Source organism: Mustela erminea, chromosome 1 (assembly GCF_009829155.1).
Source record: "Mustela erminea isolate mMusErm1 chromosome 1, mMusErm1.Pri, whole genome shotgun sequence".
NCBI classification, from domain to species: domain Eukaryota; kingdom Metazoa; phylum Chordata; class Mammalia; order Carnivora; family Mustelidae; genus Mustela; species Mustela erminea.
In genome coordinates, this window is record NC_045614.1 from 23,755,984 (window position 1) to 23,769,200 (window position 13,217).

The window sequence follows — 13,217 nt, forward strand, 5'->3', positions numbered from 1 at the left end:
GCCCAACAGATCCGAAGCCTAAGCTTAGCTCCTCACCAGGCTCTGAGGTCACCTCTCTCTGGGAGGAAGAAAGACCGGTTTCAAGGAAGACTTTTGCATGCGTCCCATAATAGGAGGGAATCTAGAACATGAAATTTAGAGATTGAGGCAGGATTTTAATATGCCATAGCTAATAAAGGCTGGACGAGGATTTACACCCAGCCGATGTGACCCACAAGTGGTCATGCCCCCGCCTGTGTAGGCCTGTGGTCCAGTTGCTGACATTTTACAAATGGGGACACTCGGGCTCTGAGAGGAGACGAGGTAGGGGCATTTGGCTCAGCGACAGAGCTGCACACAGGCCAGCATTCCTAGCTCCACCGCCTGATCCTTCAAATTATTTTTTCTAGCATGCCATTTGAAATTAAAAGTGTCCTCTTATTCACCAAGAAAAAGGTTTGCCCCTAAGGGGGAGGTTTGGGGCTGATTCTGATAGCTTCATGCTCAGGAGAGATGCCCGCAGAGGCAGTTGGATGCCCTGCCCTGGGGTGGGGGGACATCCTCCCCCAGTGGGTTCTTTCCAACTCACCAAACATACACCCCTCAGCTCTCAGGGCTCGTGGACCTTTTCCTCAGTCTCTGTGAAATGACCAAGAATCGTAGAGACAGAAACCTGTTTGCAAGCTGTGCATTTCTCTACAGAAATAAGTGCTTTTTTAGTAGTGCATGCTGTTGACAGGGAGGAGGAATTGGGAGGACTGCGAGGGTCTTCCAAGCACACTGCTGCTCCCTTAGCAAATGCAAATCCGCCCCCCCCCGCCCCGGCCCACCCCATTGCCCCGGCAAGACTGAAATCTGGGTACCGGCTTGCTTGTTTCCGGCGGGTCTTCTTTAAGAGGGCAAAAGCCTTTGGGAAGACTCACCAGGAACAGTGTCCATCACACCCAAGGTGGAAAGAGGACCTTGGCCTGTGAGTTGAGGCGCCCAGCCAGAGACTCCCACCGAGGAGCGGCCTCGAGAGGCCCTCAGCTCCGGCCCCGCTGCAGAGCTGAGTATCAAATGATGTGCTAGGGGTCATCGTCTGCTGAGGCCTCTTTTAGACAAGGGCCCTTAGGACATCTCGAACTGAGGGCGGTAAAATCTCAGAAACACGAAACACCAGGCTGCACGTGGTTGATCTCACTGAAGAGTGGTAACCCAGAGTTCACAGAAAGGCTCTGCGAGGGAATAAGGTAAATAAATCGATGTTAGGTAGAAAAATGAGCAGACCACTTGTAATAAATGGCTAATTTCAGCATTAATTAGTCCTTGGTAATTACCAAATGATTGCTGATTCTGTTTTCTTGCATGATCTATGAAGTCCAAAAAGGCACATTAAAGAAGAGAATAAACATTCAAGAGCTAGAATTTAAAAGAAATAAAAGTGAGGGGCGGGAGGAGGGAAGGTGGCCAGTCCGGAGAGTGCAGAGGGAAAATAAGGGAAACACCTACACTTGCAGCCAAGGCGTCCAGCCCTCAGGGACTTCCTGTTATCCATCAAAAGGTACATTTGTTAACTAAAACTTCTATGAAAATATTGAAACACAAAAAAGAGCCTTTCCAAAAGGTTTTAGGTTTTAATGGATTGGGGCTAGATGATAAATTTGCAGTGTACAGTACTCATGGCATTTTTGTAACTTTAGCTTCTTTTTTTAATACATCTGCATCTCTGAGATAAAACTCAGAACTGCGATCTGGATTTTCAGTAGATCTTTGGTGCTAATTACTAAGCATTTCCCAGGAACCTCAGAGAGCCCCACATTTCCCAACCCCATCCTCAACCTTCTCAGTTACCCAGACACAAACAGCCCATGAGGGGTGCCCTCCTGGGACAGGACCTCCAAACAGCCATGCCTGACCCTTCCCAATAAATGTCTCCGGTGGTTCAGAGCAGAGGCTTTGGAATCTGATGAACTTAGATTTGAATCGATCCAGGTTAAATTACTGTGGTTACTTTCCTGTCTATACAGTGAGCACACAAGTTGGGCTCTTGCGTGGCCCCGGTTCAGAGAGGCAAGTTGAATCACAGTCAGACCTCATGACTGTTCTTGCATTCCTGTAGGCTCCCCCGGACCTCTGGGCCTGGTTCTGAAAATGGCACTCTGGACAAGATGGGCACCAGCTTTTTGTAGATGTCATGGAGCTAATACTCCAGGGAAAGAGAGCAGAGTAAACAAAGAACGTGGTGGTGGGGTGCCGTGAGGGGAATGAGTTCCGACAGCTGATCTCTGAACGATAGCAGAAGCCAGCCACGCTGGATAGAAGGTGTGCAGGGCCAAGGGGGCAGCAAGTGCTAAGGCCTGGGGTTGGGGGTAGGGGATGAGCATGGCCTGTGAGAGGAAACAAAAGGCCAGGGAGCTGGGGCAGTGAGCAGGCGTGGGAGTACAGAAGGGGATTCCGTCATGCAGGTGGGGAGGGGCCGGTTGAGGGAGATTCTTGGCGGTCAGGGTTAGAAGTTTGGATTTTATTCTAACTCTGAACAGAAGGTGTTTTAGGGTTTTAAGCAGGGAGGTGGTGATCTGCTTTCTACTTTCAGATGATCCGTCTGACTGCCCAGAGGAGCCTAGATAACAAGGAGGGAGAGGGGCACGGAAGCTCTGGGGAAAAGATGGTGGAGTCTTGGGTTAGCTGGGAGCCATGGAGATGGGAGAGAGGATTTTCAATGTATCATAGAGGTAGGGCCAGAGGGACATGCCATTGGATTAGCTATGGGGTGGGGTGAGGAAATGATGACTATCAAAGATAATTCTTAAGTTTTTGGCCTAACTAGGCAGGGGCGCCATTTATTAAGATGAGGAAGACCCACCGGGGAAGGAATGGGTTTGGACAGGGAAACTGGGAGTTGGCTTTGGACAAGTTGAGTCTGAGAATCCCGTTACTCATCCCCATTGGAGGTGTCCGGTATACAGTTGGCTGTGGGTTTGTAGCTCTGGGGAGAAGCCAGCTTTTCAGAGCTCTGAACATGATAAGCAAGGCCAAGTGAGGGTAGTGTCCCAGTTCAATCTCCTTCCAAATGCATGATTGTGTTTCCTTACTACTCCCCTCCACCCCCGCCATGTAATGATCCATCTCTCCCAACCTCCTTACATTCATTCCCTTTCTTCTCTTGGCCCCGTGTTAGGAAACCCAAGTCAGGGATTTTTACTGTTGGCTTTGAGCATGAGAATAAAAATGCAGACAAGCAAGAAAATTCCCACCGTCTTCAGTGCCCCTTTGGTACAGGATCCTCCATTGGGGTTGCTCTACACTGTGAATGGTTCACCCACGTACCCCGATGGTCCAGAACTTTCAGCTCTCTCCTTCTCCGCTCAACATGGCAGCCCCTGTCTTGGCTTGTCCTTTATGCCTTGGCTGTGGCTCTAAGACCCTTCCTCCAGAGCCTAGATTTGCCTACTAGAGAAGTAATGGAATGTTTTCTTGCTGATTCACACACTGACTGTAGATGCCATGAAGGAAGGATGATAACTACGGATGGTTCCCATCACCCAGCAGTGCTCTTGCAACTTGCCTCCCCTCCCTTGCCTCCCAGAAAGGGGTCTCCTGGAAGCCTTGGGAGAGCCCTGTTCCAGATGGGTGTCCCTCACTGGGATGCCTGGCTTCAGGGAGATGGGCCCCCTCCCAGGCTATAAGCTAGAACAGGCACTCAGAGCCTGCTCCTTTGGGGCCCCATTTCCCCTGAGATGGGTGAGGCCCTGGCCCTGGACAGGAGTGACAATGCATGTTAATTAGCACTGTGCAGAGCTGTCATCAGGAAGCCAGAAGCCACATGGTCCCAACCTGGTTTGGGGTTGGCACAGCAAATTCAAACCAGCTGGCCTTTGTTTGGAAATGCCCTGGGAGGGCCCTGCCCCTTTTCTGGACAACAGAAGGGCTGGCATTTCCTTACCCAGAGCATGCTTTTAGACAGAAGGTTTCACAAACACTGTAGCAAGTGCTGTGTGGTATCTGGCTTCAGGGGCACACGTACCCTTCTCTAGTTTGTTGGCAAGTAGGACACGCCATGAGCTTAGTTATAAGGGTCCTTATGTGAAGGCATAGGGAGGAAACATGAATTTTGTCCATCCAGTGTTCCCCTTATTAAAATCCTCCCAAAGCTCCCTGCCTGATAAAGGAGGTTAAAGTCTAAACTGCTTCCCAAGGTCTTGTGGGACAGGCTGCTCATCTCTGGTTTATAGCATCTGATTTCCAGCCCCTCTCCCCCAGCTTCCTCCAGCCATTCCGAGCTCTTTTCAGCTTCTAGAGGAAGCCAGACTCTCACCATGGGCCTTTACTCCCACTTTGTGGGATACATAGCTCCTCTAGCTACCTGGCCCTCATCCCTTAGGGGTCAACTGCCCTGACCCTTCCTCAGGGTAGCTGGGTTGTATAGGCTGTCCCTGCTGTGATTTTCAGCATCATATTCATTGTGCTACTTTGCAGTAGTCTGTTTACTCAGACCTGCCAGGCCCCCGGAGGCAGGCGCAGTGCTTACCTTGTTAATCCCTGCTTCTCCAGTGCTGGGCCCCAGGAAACCCTTCCATAAGTGAATGAAAGCCCCTCGCTACCCCACCAGGGATCCAGACCTTGCTCAATGCATGCCTTCCCTTCTCACAGCTCTTAACCCAGGGCGAAGCCAACGGGACCCCGCACGAAAGAGGAACTCAAGATCAAAACGGTGTCCCCATCCGGGAGATGATAGCATGTTTAGGACTTTTAATGTTACTGAGAAACCATGTCAACCCAGCATATTGGAAAGGCAGGTCTGGTAACCACATGAGGGGTGTGAGCTGGAGTTTCCACCTCAAACACACAAAGGGCAAAAAAATTCCGGGGGAGCAAAAGGCGCAGTTGAAGAGACCCCTACGCGTGGGTGACCTTCGCTGTTTGCTGCCTGATACCTGCGAGAACGTGGGCGAAACCCGTCTCTCATCTGCCTCCGGCATCTTACCGTGCAAGTGGGCATCGTATCTGCTTCCTCGTGTTCTCAAGAACAAATGGGACGAAGCGTATCCACTGTTCAGCAGATTTTGTGCCCCTTCAAGTTAATCATAGCTATTGTTAGGTATTAAAAAAGAGAGAGAGGGAGAGGTGGCCTTTACATTTTGTGGTTCATAGTTTTCCTATTGGAAATAAACACACTGAAGTAAAAAAAAAAAAAAAAAAGTTCCAGGATGGCATGTAAAGAGGAGCCCCCCGCCGTTTCTGCCAGAAAAGGTGTAGATGTATGTGTAAGTGTATGTGTCCACATGTATGTATTGAAACAAATTTGGGAGGACGTTCTCTAAAGGGTTAGCAAGGGGATTCCACGGAGAGGTGGCTTTCTGGTTGACCTTACTATGATTCCTTTTGCCTGATTATATTTTCAGTGCCGTAAACGTGAACGGGTGACTCATGCAGTGGGTGATGGTAAAGAGGAGATACAATGTTTAAAAAGGATAGGGAAAGAAACAAAAGAAGTTAAGCAGAGGCCAAGAAGGCGTGGCATATGCACGCTCTGCCGTTGCCCGTCTTTCTGTTACTAAGCTTGGTTCTCCCTTGGCAGGATTTTTCACTCAGATCTCCACCTTGGCCGACGTGCAGGAAAATGTCATGGAGTACCTACACGTCCTCAGCCGGCCCAAAGTCATCGACCAGGAGCACGACGTGGTATGGACTGAAGCTTACATCGACAGCACTGTGAGTCCTCAGGGGTCGCTGGGGGTGGCCTGAGGGCTGTCCTGTGTTCATTCCAGAAGACAGTGTTAACCCTAAAAACAAAACTGTCAGTTATTTTTCCTTAGCAAAAATGGGTTTATTCAGGAATAGCAGAGAATTGCAATCCAGGACAGGCAAGCTACAGCAAAACCATAGGCAAATCCAACAAACGAAAGAGAGGAATATTTTATGGAGAAGACGGAGAAAGTTGGAAGGGGCTGTTTTGAACAAAAACCCGGTTCAAGAGTTCAAGATGATGATGGTTTCCTGTGGGCTGAGTTGCAAGGGTGCTTGATTTCTTGTAGAAGCTGCAATGTACATCTTTTCCTGTTGGGGCCTGTAACTGATGCTTCTTTCCCGTTGAACATTCTTGCATTGGGTCTGTACTTGACAGAGCTGCCCACCGGCCTCCCTTCTGGCCTTCACTTTAGTGAGGTTTCCCTTTCCTGATTTTTCCAGTGGCATTTCTGTCACTCTTCTTCCATGATAGGGCCCAATGACATTTTCCCTTTGTGGTGCCGTTTGTGTTGGTCTTCTCGACAAGCAAGTTGGGTGACAAATCACAGTATCAGAATGTAGCTGGCACTTCTGGAAGGAGTTCGGTGGGCAGAGGAAAGTCCCTCTTTTACCGCGTCTTCTCTGGTTACTTTGCTTTCCTCCTTGTGTCCAGGTTCTGCCGGGACACAAGTCATGATTGTGGTCACGTTAGAGTCCGTCCTCACCCTCTGGGATGCCCGCTCCTGGTGGTGAATCTTGGGGGCTCCGCTTTTGGGAGGGTAACCAAAGCTCGGCTCCTGCAGCGAGCGGGAGCCACGGTAAAGGCCGGCAGGTGCACTTTCTTCCCACAGACAAGCGAGAGTGTACTCCCGCAGTGGTGATATCCGCCCGGCACTGCTGTTGGAAGCCTGGCCATGGGCTCATTCTAACTCCGACTTCCAAGCAAAAAAATCTATTGCTGAATTAGCGTAGAAGTCGCTTTGCCAATCATCCTGCGATGGCTCAATGGCCGGGTTTCTTGTGTGATTTCAGGGTGATTTTTCATAGTGATAATGAGTCTGATGGGAGTGGCGTTTTTCATTTATTGATTGTAAATGTTCTCACGGGGCCTCTCTCCCATCGTTTTTGTTGGGATTAACATCACATTAATCACTGTAACCCAGACACAGCTGTCCTCCGGAGTGATCTCAATGGCTGCGGTGGGCCGGCTTTTCTCTTGCTGGGCTTTCTCACTCTGGCTGCAGTTCTGGCAGCTGCAGGCAAATGCAGGGCAGGAACAGCATATGGGAGCCCATCTTGGAGGCCACCGCGGCCGCCTGCCCCACCTTGGCCTAAATAAAGGACATGGTGGGACTCCGGAAATAGGAACTGGTCAGTCACCCTGCATAGAGGTGGATGTTAAGCTGAAAAACCCTCTCTGGTTGCCAGGGAGACCTGGGGCTCTCGTCGTTTTCACAGTCTGTCCCCGGGCTTGTTTAGAAGCAGGACAACAAAATAACCATAATTCCTGTGGGCATCAGCTACCAGTCACAGCCATAGCCTCGGCATGGGTGGGTTCCCCTCTTCCTGTGTGTGGGTAAGTAAGGCAGGAAAGGCAGGTAGGAAGAGGAGCAGCAGGACTGGGGCTAAGAACGAAGCGAGCCTGTCACCCAGTGGTTTGTGTGCAAACCCTAAACGACTGCTTTGATCAAGCGTTCTATTTGTTTCGTCAATTTAAAACCTATAAAACAGAGCGTCTGTGATAAAAACACACCTGGAGAGACAGACAGGTCCCTCAACTACGAGGTCCAAGAAAAAGGATCCAACTGCATCGAGAAATTCAGTAGAGATAACGGTGGCTTCTCCGGTCTGTGGGGTTAGCGTGGTCTTCGTAACAGATCCTTTTGAGAAAATTAGGTAGCCATTTAGAAAAAAATAAAATTAGTTCTAGTCATCGGACCATAACCAAGAAAGAAATCCGAGTGGATCTGTAAAAAATGAAACCTTGGAAGCACTAGAACAAAAACCTCTATGACCTGGATTCAGAGAAAACCTTTCCAACAACGACTCTAAAATCCAGATGCAATGAAAAGACTAATAAGTTTGACTACGTAAAGGCAAAACAAAATGAAAACCAACTTTATCAGTCAAAATCCACGATAAGCAAAGTCAAAGGCACAGGGTAACGTGGGAGGAAATATTGGCAATGCAGAGCACACAGAAACCATTAATAATCTTAATACATAAAGACCTTTTCAAAATTGAGGGCAAAACCTTAGAATTCCTGTAGAAAAAGCAAAAGACATGAGCAGACCATTCACAAAAATAATAAAAATGGCTTTTGACAAATGAAAGATGTATAGCTTCACTCGTAGAAAGAGAAGAAAAATGAAAATTATACTCTAGTAAAATACGATTTCACACCTATCAGAGTGGCAAAAATTAGAAGCCTATCCATACACACTAGATACTCTGTTGGTAAGGCTATGGGGAAAAGAACACCCATAGACACGTGTGGGAAGACAGAATGAGACAATCTCTATGAAGGGCAGTTTGCATGTACGCTTTGATCCAGCAACTCCACATGTAGGGATGAACTCTGCAGTCAAATGCTCTACCACTGAGCTACCCCCATAGGGATGAACTCTGAAGATGAATCTCCGACAGTTGGAAAATACAGATAATACAATAGGTCTGCTCATTACGGAAACGCATGTCCTTTCAAAATACTGAAAGTTACCTAAATACACAAACATAACAGAGAGATCATGATAAAACTGTGGTACACACCCATCACGGATCTTAATGTAAAAGAAGGAATGAGGATGACATATTATACTGGTTGATAGAGAGTGATTTCCAGGATGTATTGCTAAGGAGGGGGAACAAAATGGAAGAGTATTAATAGAATGCCACTTTTTGTGTAAGAAAGAAGAGGAACTCAAGATATGCACGTACCTGCTTCTTTTTACGAAAAGGAACACAGCCAGGAGACCCCGGAAACCAACAGAATCCCTTACCTATGAGAAGTAGGAGGAAGAACGGAGGAGGAGATAGTGAAGGACATGGGACGTCTCTGGGTAGACCTTTTTGGATAGTTTGGACTTTTTGAAAGCAGCTTCATGTTCTATGCATGCAAAAATTAAAATCACTAAGAACAGGGGGCAAAACCCATAGTGAATGCAAACAGAACAAAATGAATCTGATGGCATTTCAGATGAACTATAAAAATTATCAAGAAAGGGAGAAAAAACAGTGTATATCTTGAATATAACCATGATGCACTATATTAAAGCTCAAACATAGTTCTTTGACTATCTTAGTCTAGGTGGGAGAAAGGATGGGAAATAATTTTAAACTCCTTTTGGTGTCATTTGGAGTTCTATGGGTCCAGCCATTCTGAATCAGTTTTGCGAGCATGGTAGAATTGAGCAAAGGCATAAATGAGGAAGACAAGGCCGACACCCATGGGATCAGACTAGGTCGGAGGTGTCAGAATGAAACCCCAACTAGGTCCTTTGAAAGGGCCCAGAAGCAGTGGTGCCCCAGTAACAATGAGCACATCTAGAACCCAGAGCCCAGCTTCTAAAAACATTCCCCACCAACAGAAACCAGGGTTCCTTAGAGAAATTGCTAATTCCAGGGCTTGGGCTGGGAAGGTGCCCCTTCTCTGCCCCCCCCAAAAAAACCCAAAAACCTGGAATATTTTAACCCACTGAGCCACCCAAGCACCCAAAAACCTGGAATATTTTATGCCAGAAACTAAGAAGTGCCAAAAACAACAATGAGGTCATACCAAAGGACACAGGATTCAGTATGAAGGGGCCCTTACTGGTCAACTCTGGGACAGTAATGGGTTACAGCCTATAGAATAAAACAGAAATCCATGTGTTCTTGCCAATAGTGAGCAGATCAACACATGTCAAAGAGATGAACTAAAGAGATGATGAGATGGGCGGGCAGGGTTGCAGTGGACAGCAGGCTGCTGACGAGTCAATGTGAGGAGAGTCATGGAAATGGAAAAATCACCACTTTTTAAGCAGTTTGGGAAAGACTGGTTAGGACAAAGGTCATTAGTAGATGCTCAACTAACAGGGAGATTTGGTACAGGGTATTTTCATGGTCTCAGAGATCTTCCCCAAAGATCTCTGACTAGTTCTCAGGGGAAAAAGTAGTGACTCCCCAGTGGAAGAATCCAGACAAAATCTAGAGTGGGTCCTCAAAATCAGTGTCACGGATGGGAAGCAGATGGGCATGGTATGCTTTTGGAGAAGGACGTGGCCGACTTACAGAGGGTTCTGGCTGGGATGCGTCACCTGAAGGTCATGGTGAAGGACGGTCATGGAAGAGGATAAAGCTTGGTATTAATAGGTTGTCTTGCCTTAGATAACGTTAATCACTTGAATCGATTGTTTTAGATTTACTAAATTACATACACACATGCACATGTATGTACGTATGCATGTTTACATTTGGAGGGACGTTTAGAGCTAAGGGGCTCCCATCCCTACTCCAGCTTTTCCACTAAAGAATTCTCAGCAGCAGAGGCAACATAGAGGTCTGGGAGCAGCTCTGGACATGAAGTTTTAGGGAAAATGTCTTTGAACAGCCTTGTGCTTTATCTTCAATACTTTATGAAGTTTACCTTCTGTTCCATAATCATCTTTCCTTACTTTAAAATGAAATAATGCTTTTAAGTGGTTCGTAATTGAGTAAAAGGGTATGCCAAGATAACAGAGCTCATTTATTCCACCTCTTTGAGAATCCTTTGATAGAAATCCTTTGACATAAAACTAGCCCCCCAGAATCTGTTCCTGAAATAAATGATCACTCAGCACCTCATTTCCAGCTTCTGTTGTATCTTTGCAAATAGCCCTGATAAATAAATCCCCTAGTAGAATGTTCTGAGAGCTCCTTCTCCTCTTGGTGGTCCTGAGAAACCTGCTGGTTTCTCTGGGGTTTCCCTCCATCTTCTTTCTAGGTCTGTTCAGTGAGGACAGGCAGTTGCTGCTCCAACAGATCCTTCTCTGGCCAGGAAGCAAGAATCTTTCCAAAGTCTTTATCTATAAATAAATAAATGTATGTATGTATGTATGTATGTATGTATGTATGCATTTACCTGGGCCTGGATTCTGCCAGGTCAAGGACAAAAGCCCTCTGTTGTTTCTGTGGGCTTAAAATAGGATTTGTATGCCCACCAACATTGGAAGCCCCCCACAGCATGAATGGGGAAAGGGATCAGCAATTGCAAATTTATGACCATCTTGACGCATTCTGGAAAGTCCCAAGCCAGCATTGCCCTAATGTGTTCCACCTTGAAATAATGAAAGAGACCAAATTTAGAAGCATTTGACATTGGGACTGGTGACCCCATTTTCATAATGTCTTGGCTTAGCGATGTCAGCTTTGGATTTTTTTATTATTATTATTGAAGCATTTATAACCTACCTTAGTTTATTAACTGATAGCATTGAATTTAGAGTTAGGGCCGCTTCCGTTTGAATTCCATGTCTACGCCCTACTAGCTATGTGACCATAAGCAAGTCACTTAACTTCTCTGAGTGTTCTTTTCTGCATTTACAAAACAGAGATAAAACCTGCCTTCCAGGGTTGACATTAAGGATTAAATGTCTGCATGGTGAGAGCACAGTAAATAATGCCTGTCACCCTTCCCAACCCTCAGGAAGTCGGTGGGAAGTTTTCTCCTTGGCTATGGGAGTTTTGGGAATCTTCTCCTTTTTTGGGCTGGATTTCGCACGGTGACTACACCATGGCTTATACCACTTTGATACTAGAATCTGGCACTTAGGTATAATGAGTACCTTGGAAGCACTCACTAGTTGTCTAGAGATGCGCTTTAGTCCTTTGGAATCCATTTTGCGGTAATCACCTGTTGTGGGCGGGGCACTAAAGTCTGGGGCTGGTACCTAGTGTCCCCAAGAAGGACGGCTGCACCATCCAGGCAGAGCTCCCGTAGCCTCACAGACTGCCCAAGGCAAGGCATACATGGTAGGAGCCCTCTTAACTACCTGCCATGTGAAGGACTTGGTGCCCTCCCTTTGCCTTGACACAGTTCGTGCCGATTGCCCAAAGCACCCTGGAGGCTGGATCCGGAAGGCCATGCTGGTACCACGAGTTGATGTTCACGTACTGTGCCAGGTTGAGGTGTGAACTTACTCAAAGTTAGTTGTCTTCATACTTAGACTTCCCAAGCCTGTTGATGCCCGTTGTGATTTTATCATAATTGTATAATTAATTAAATATTATTGAAACCAATAACTTAGGAGTGTTAAAAGAAAGCTGTTACTTCTGGGGATATGTAAATGAATGCATTGGGAAAACTCTAAAGAAAATTGCTAAAAATTTACCAGTATCTTAACTATGGGCAAAGCATCTGTAAGGCTGGGGAGCACAGCTTTCCATGCATTCAGAAGAAATTTATATTTTACCTGCCTGCCTTCCTTCCTTCCTTCCTTCCTTTCTTTTTGGTAAGGGTGGTTTACCTAGATTTGTTTGTTCCATCTTAGGTTGATGGGGAATTCTGGTGGCTGGCTTAGTATCTGCTTCTTGTCTTATTGCCTCTTGGTGGCCTCCGGGAGCTGGGAGCTCTGTGGACAATGACCTTACCAAAAGACCCTCAGCTCAGAGCCTTGCAAGGCCACACTGCAGTTCTCTGCAGCTCAGGGACCTTTTCCAGGCTCCTTCAGATTGTTGGTAGAATTCAGTCCCTTGTAATTGTAGGACTGAAGTCCCCATTTTCTTGTGTGCTATCACCTAGGGATTGCTCTCAGCTCCTAGAACGGAAAGTTCCTGCCACATGGCCAATGACAGGCAGTCATGCAGGACTGCTTGCTTTCTTCCAGACCAGCAAGAGTGCATCCCTCTAAAGCTTTGCCTGCTTTTGAAAGCTTCTGATTAGGTCAGGCCCATCCGAGATATTCTCTCTTTTAATTAACTCAGTTAAGTGATAGTAACCTAATCATGCTAGTGATATCCCATGCTACTCATAGTCAAGGGGAGGGGAGTGTAAGGGTCATGTACCTACTGAGGCAGACATCTTGGGAGCCCTTTTAGAATCCACAGCTTCTGTCCGTGCGCTGTGGTCTGAGAGGGAAAGATAATGCCAGAAGGGAACACAAGCACCACCTCCTGCTCCTTGCCAACTCTCCCTTGAGAGCAAGTCTCAGGGCAGCCATTCCTGTTCAGCATAACACTGCTGCTTACCGCTGGTGTCTCTAGGAGCCTGCTTCTATTTGTGACATTGTAGTCTGAAAGTGGCTTTATTTCTGGGAATCAGAAGACTTGTGACCCTGCTGGTGTAAGTCGTTTCTACCAACTGCTAAGGGATTAGGTATTCATCAGTTATCTAGTAAATGTAGAGGCTTGATTCCACAAGCGGGCTTAACATGGTCTGAGAAGCCTTCTTTCTTTTTAATTATCTGGTGGTTAAGGCGAAAGGAATTCCTGTTTGCTTGACTCATCAGTCATTATGGCTGAAGATCCAGCAGCAACAAATACAATTATATAATTGATTTAATACTTAAATGAAT

The 13,217-nt window shown here is 46.8% G+C and overlaps 1 protein-coding gene across 3 annotated transcripts in view; it reads left to right on the forward strand.

Annotated features, from left to right (window-relative positions):
• The window catches only part of CACNA2D3 (calcium voltage-gated channel auxiliary subunit alpha2delta 3), an 854,557-nt gene that overhangs the window by 558,933 nt on the left and 282,407 nt on the right, over nt 1-13,217 (forward strand). For all 3 annotated transcript variants that reach the window (XM_032322613.1, XM_032322603.1, XM_032322620.1), the window contains exon 13: nt 5,540-5,673. In XM_032322613.1, coding sequence (XP_032178504.1) covers nt 5,540-5,673 — 134 coding nt within the window. The remainder of the gene's footprint in view (nt 1-5,539; nt 5,674-13,217) is intronic.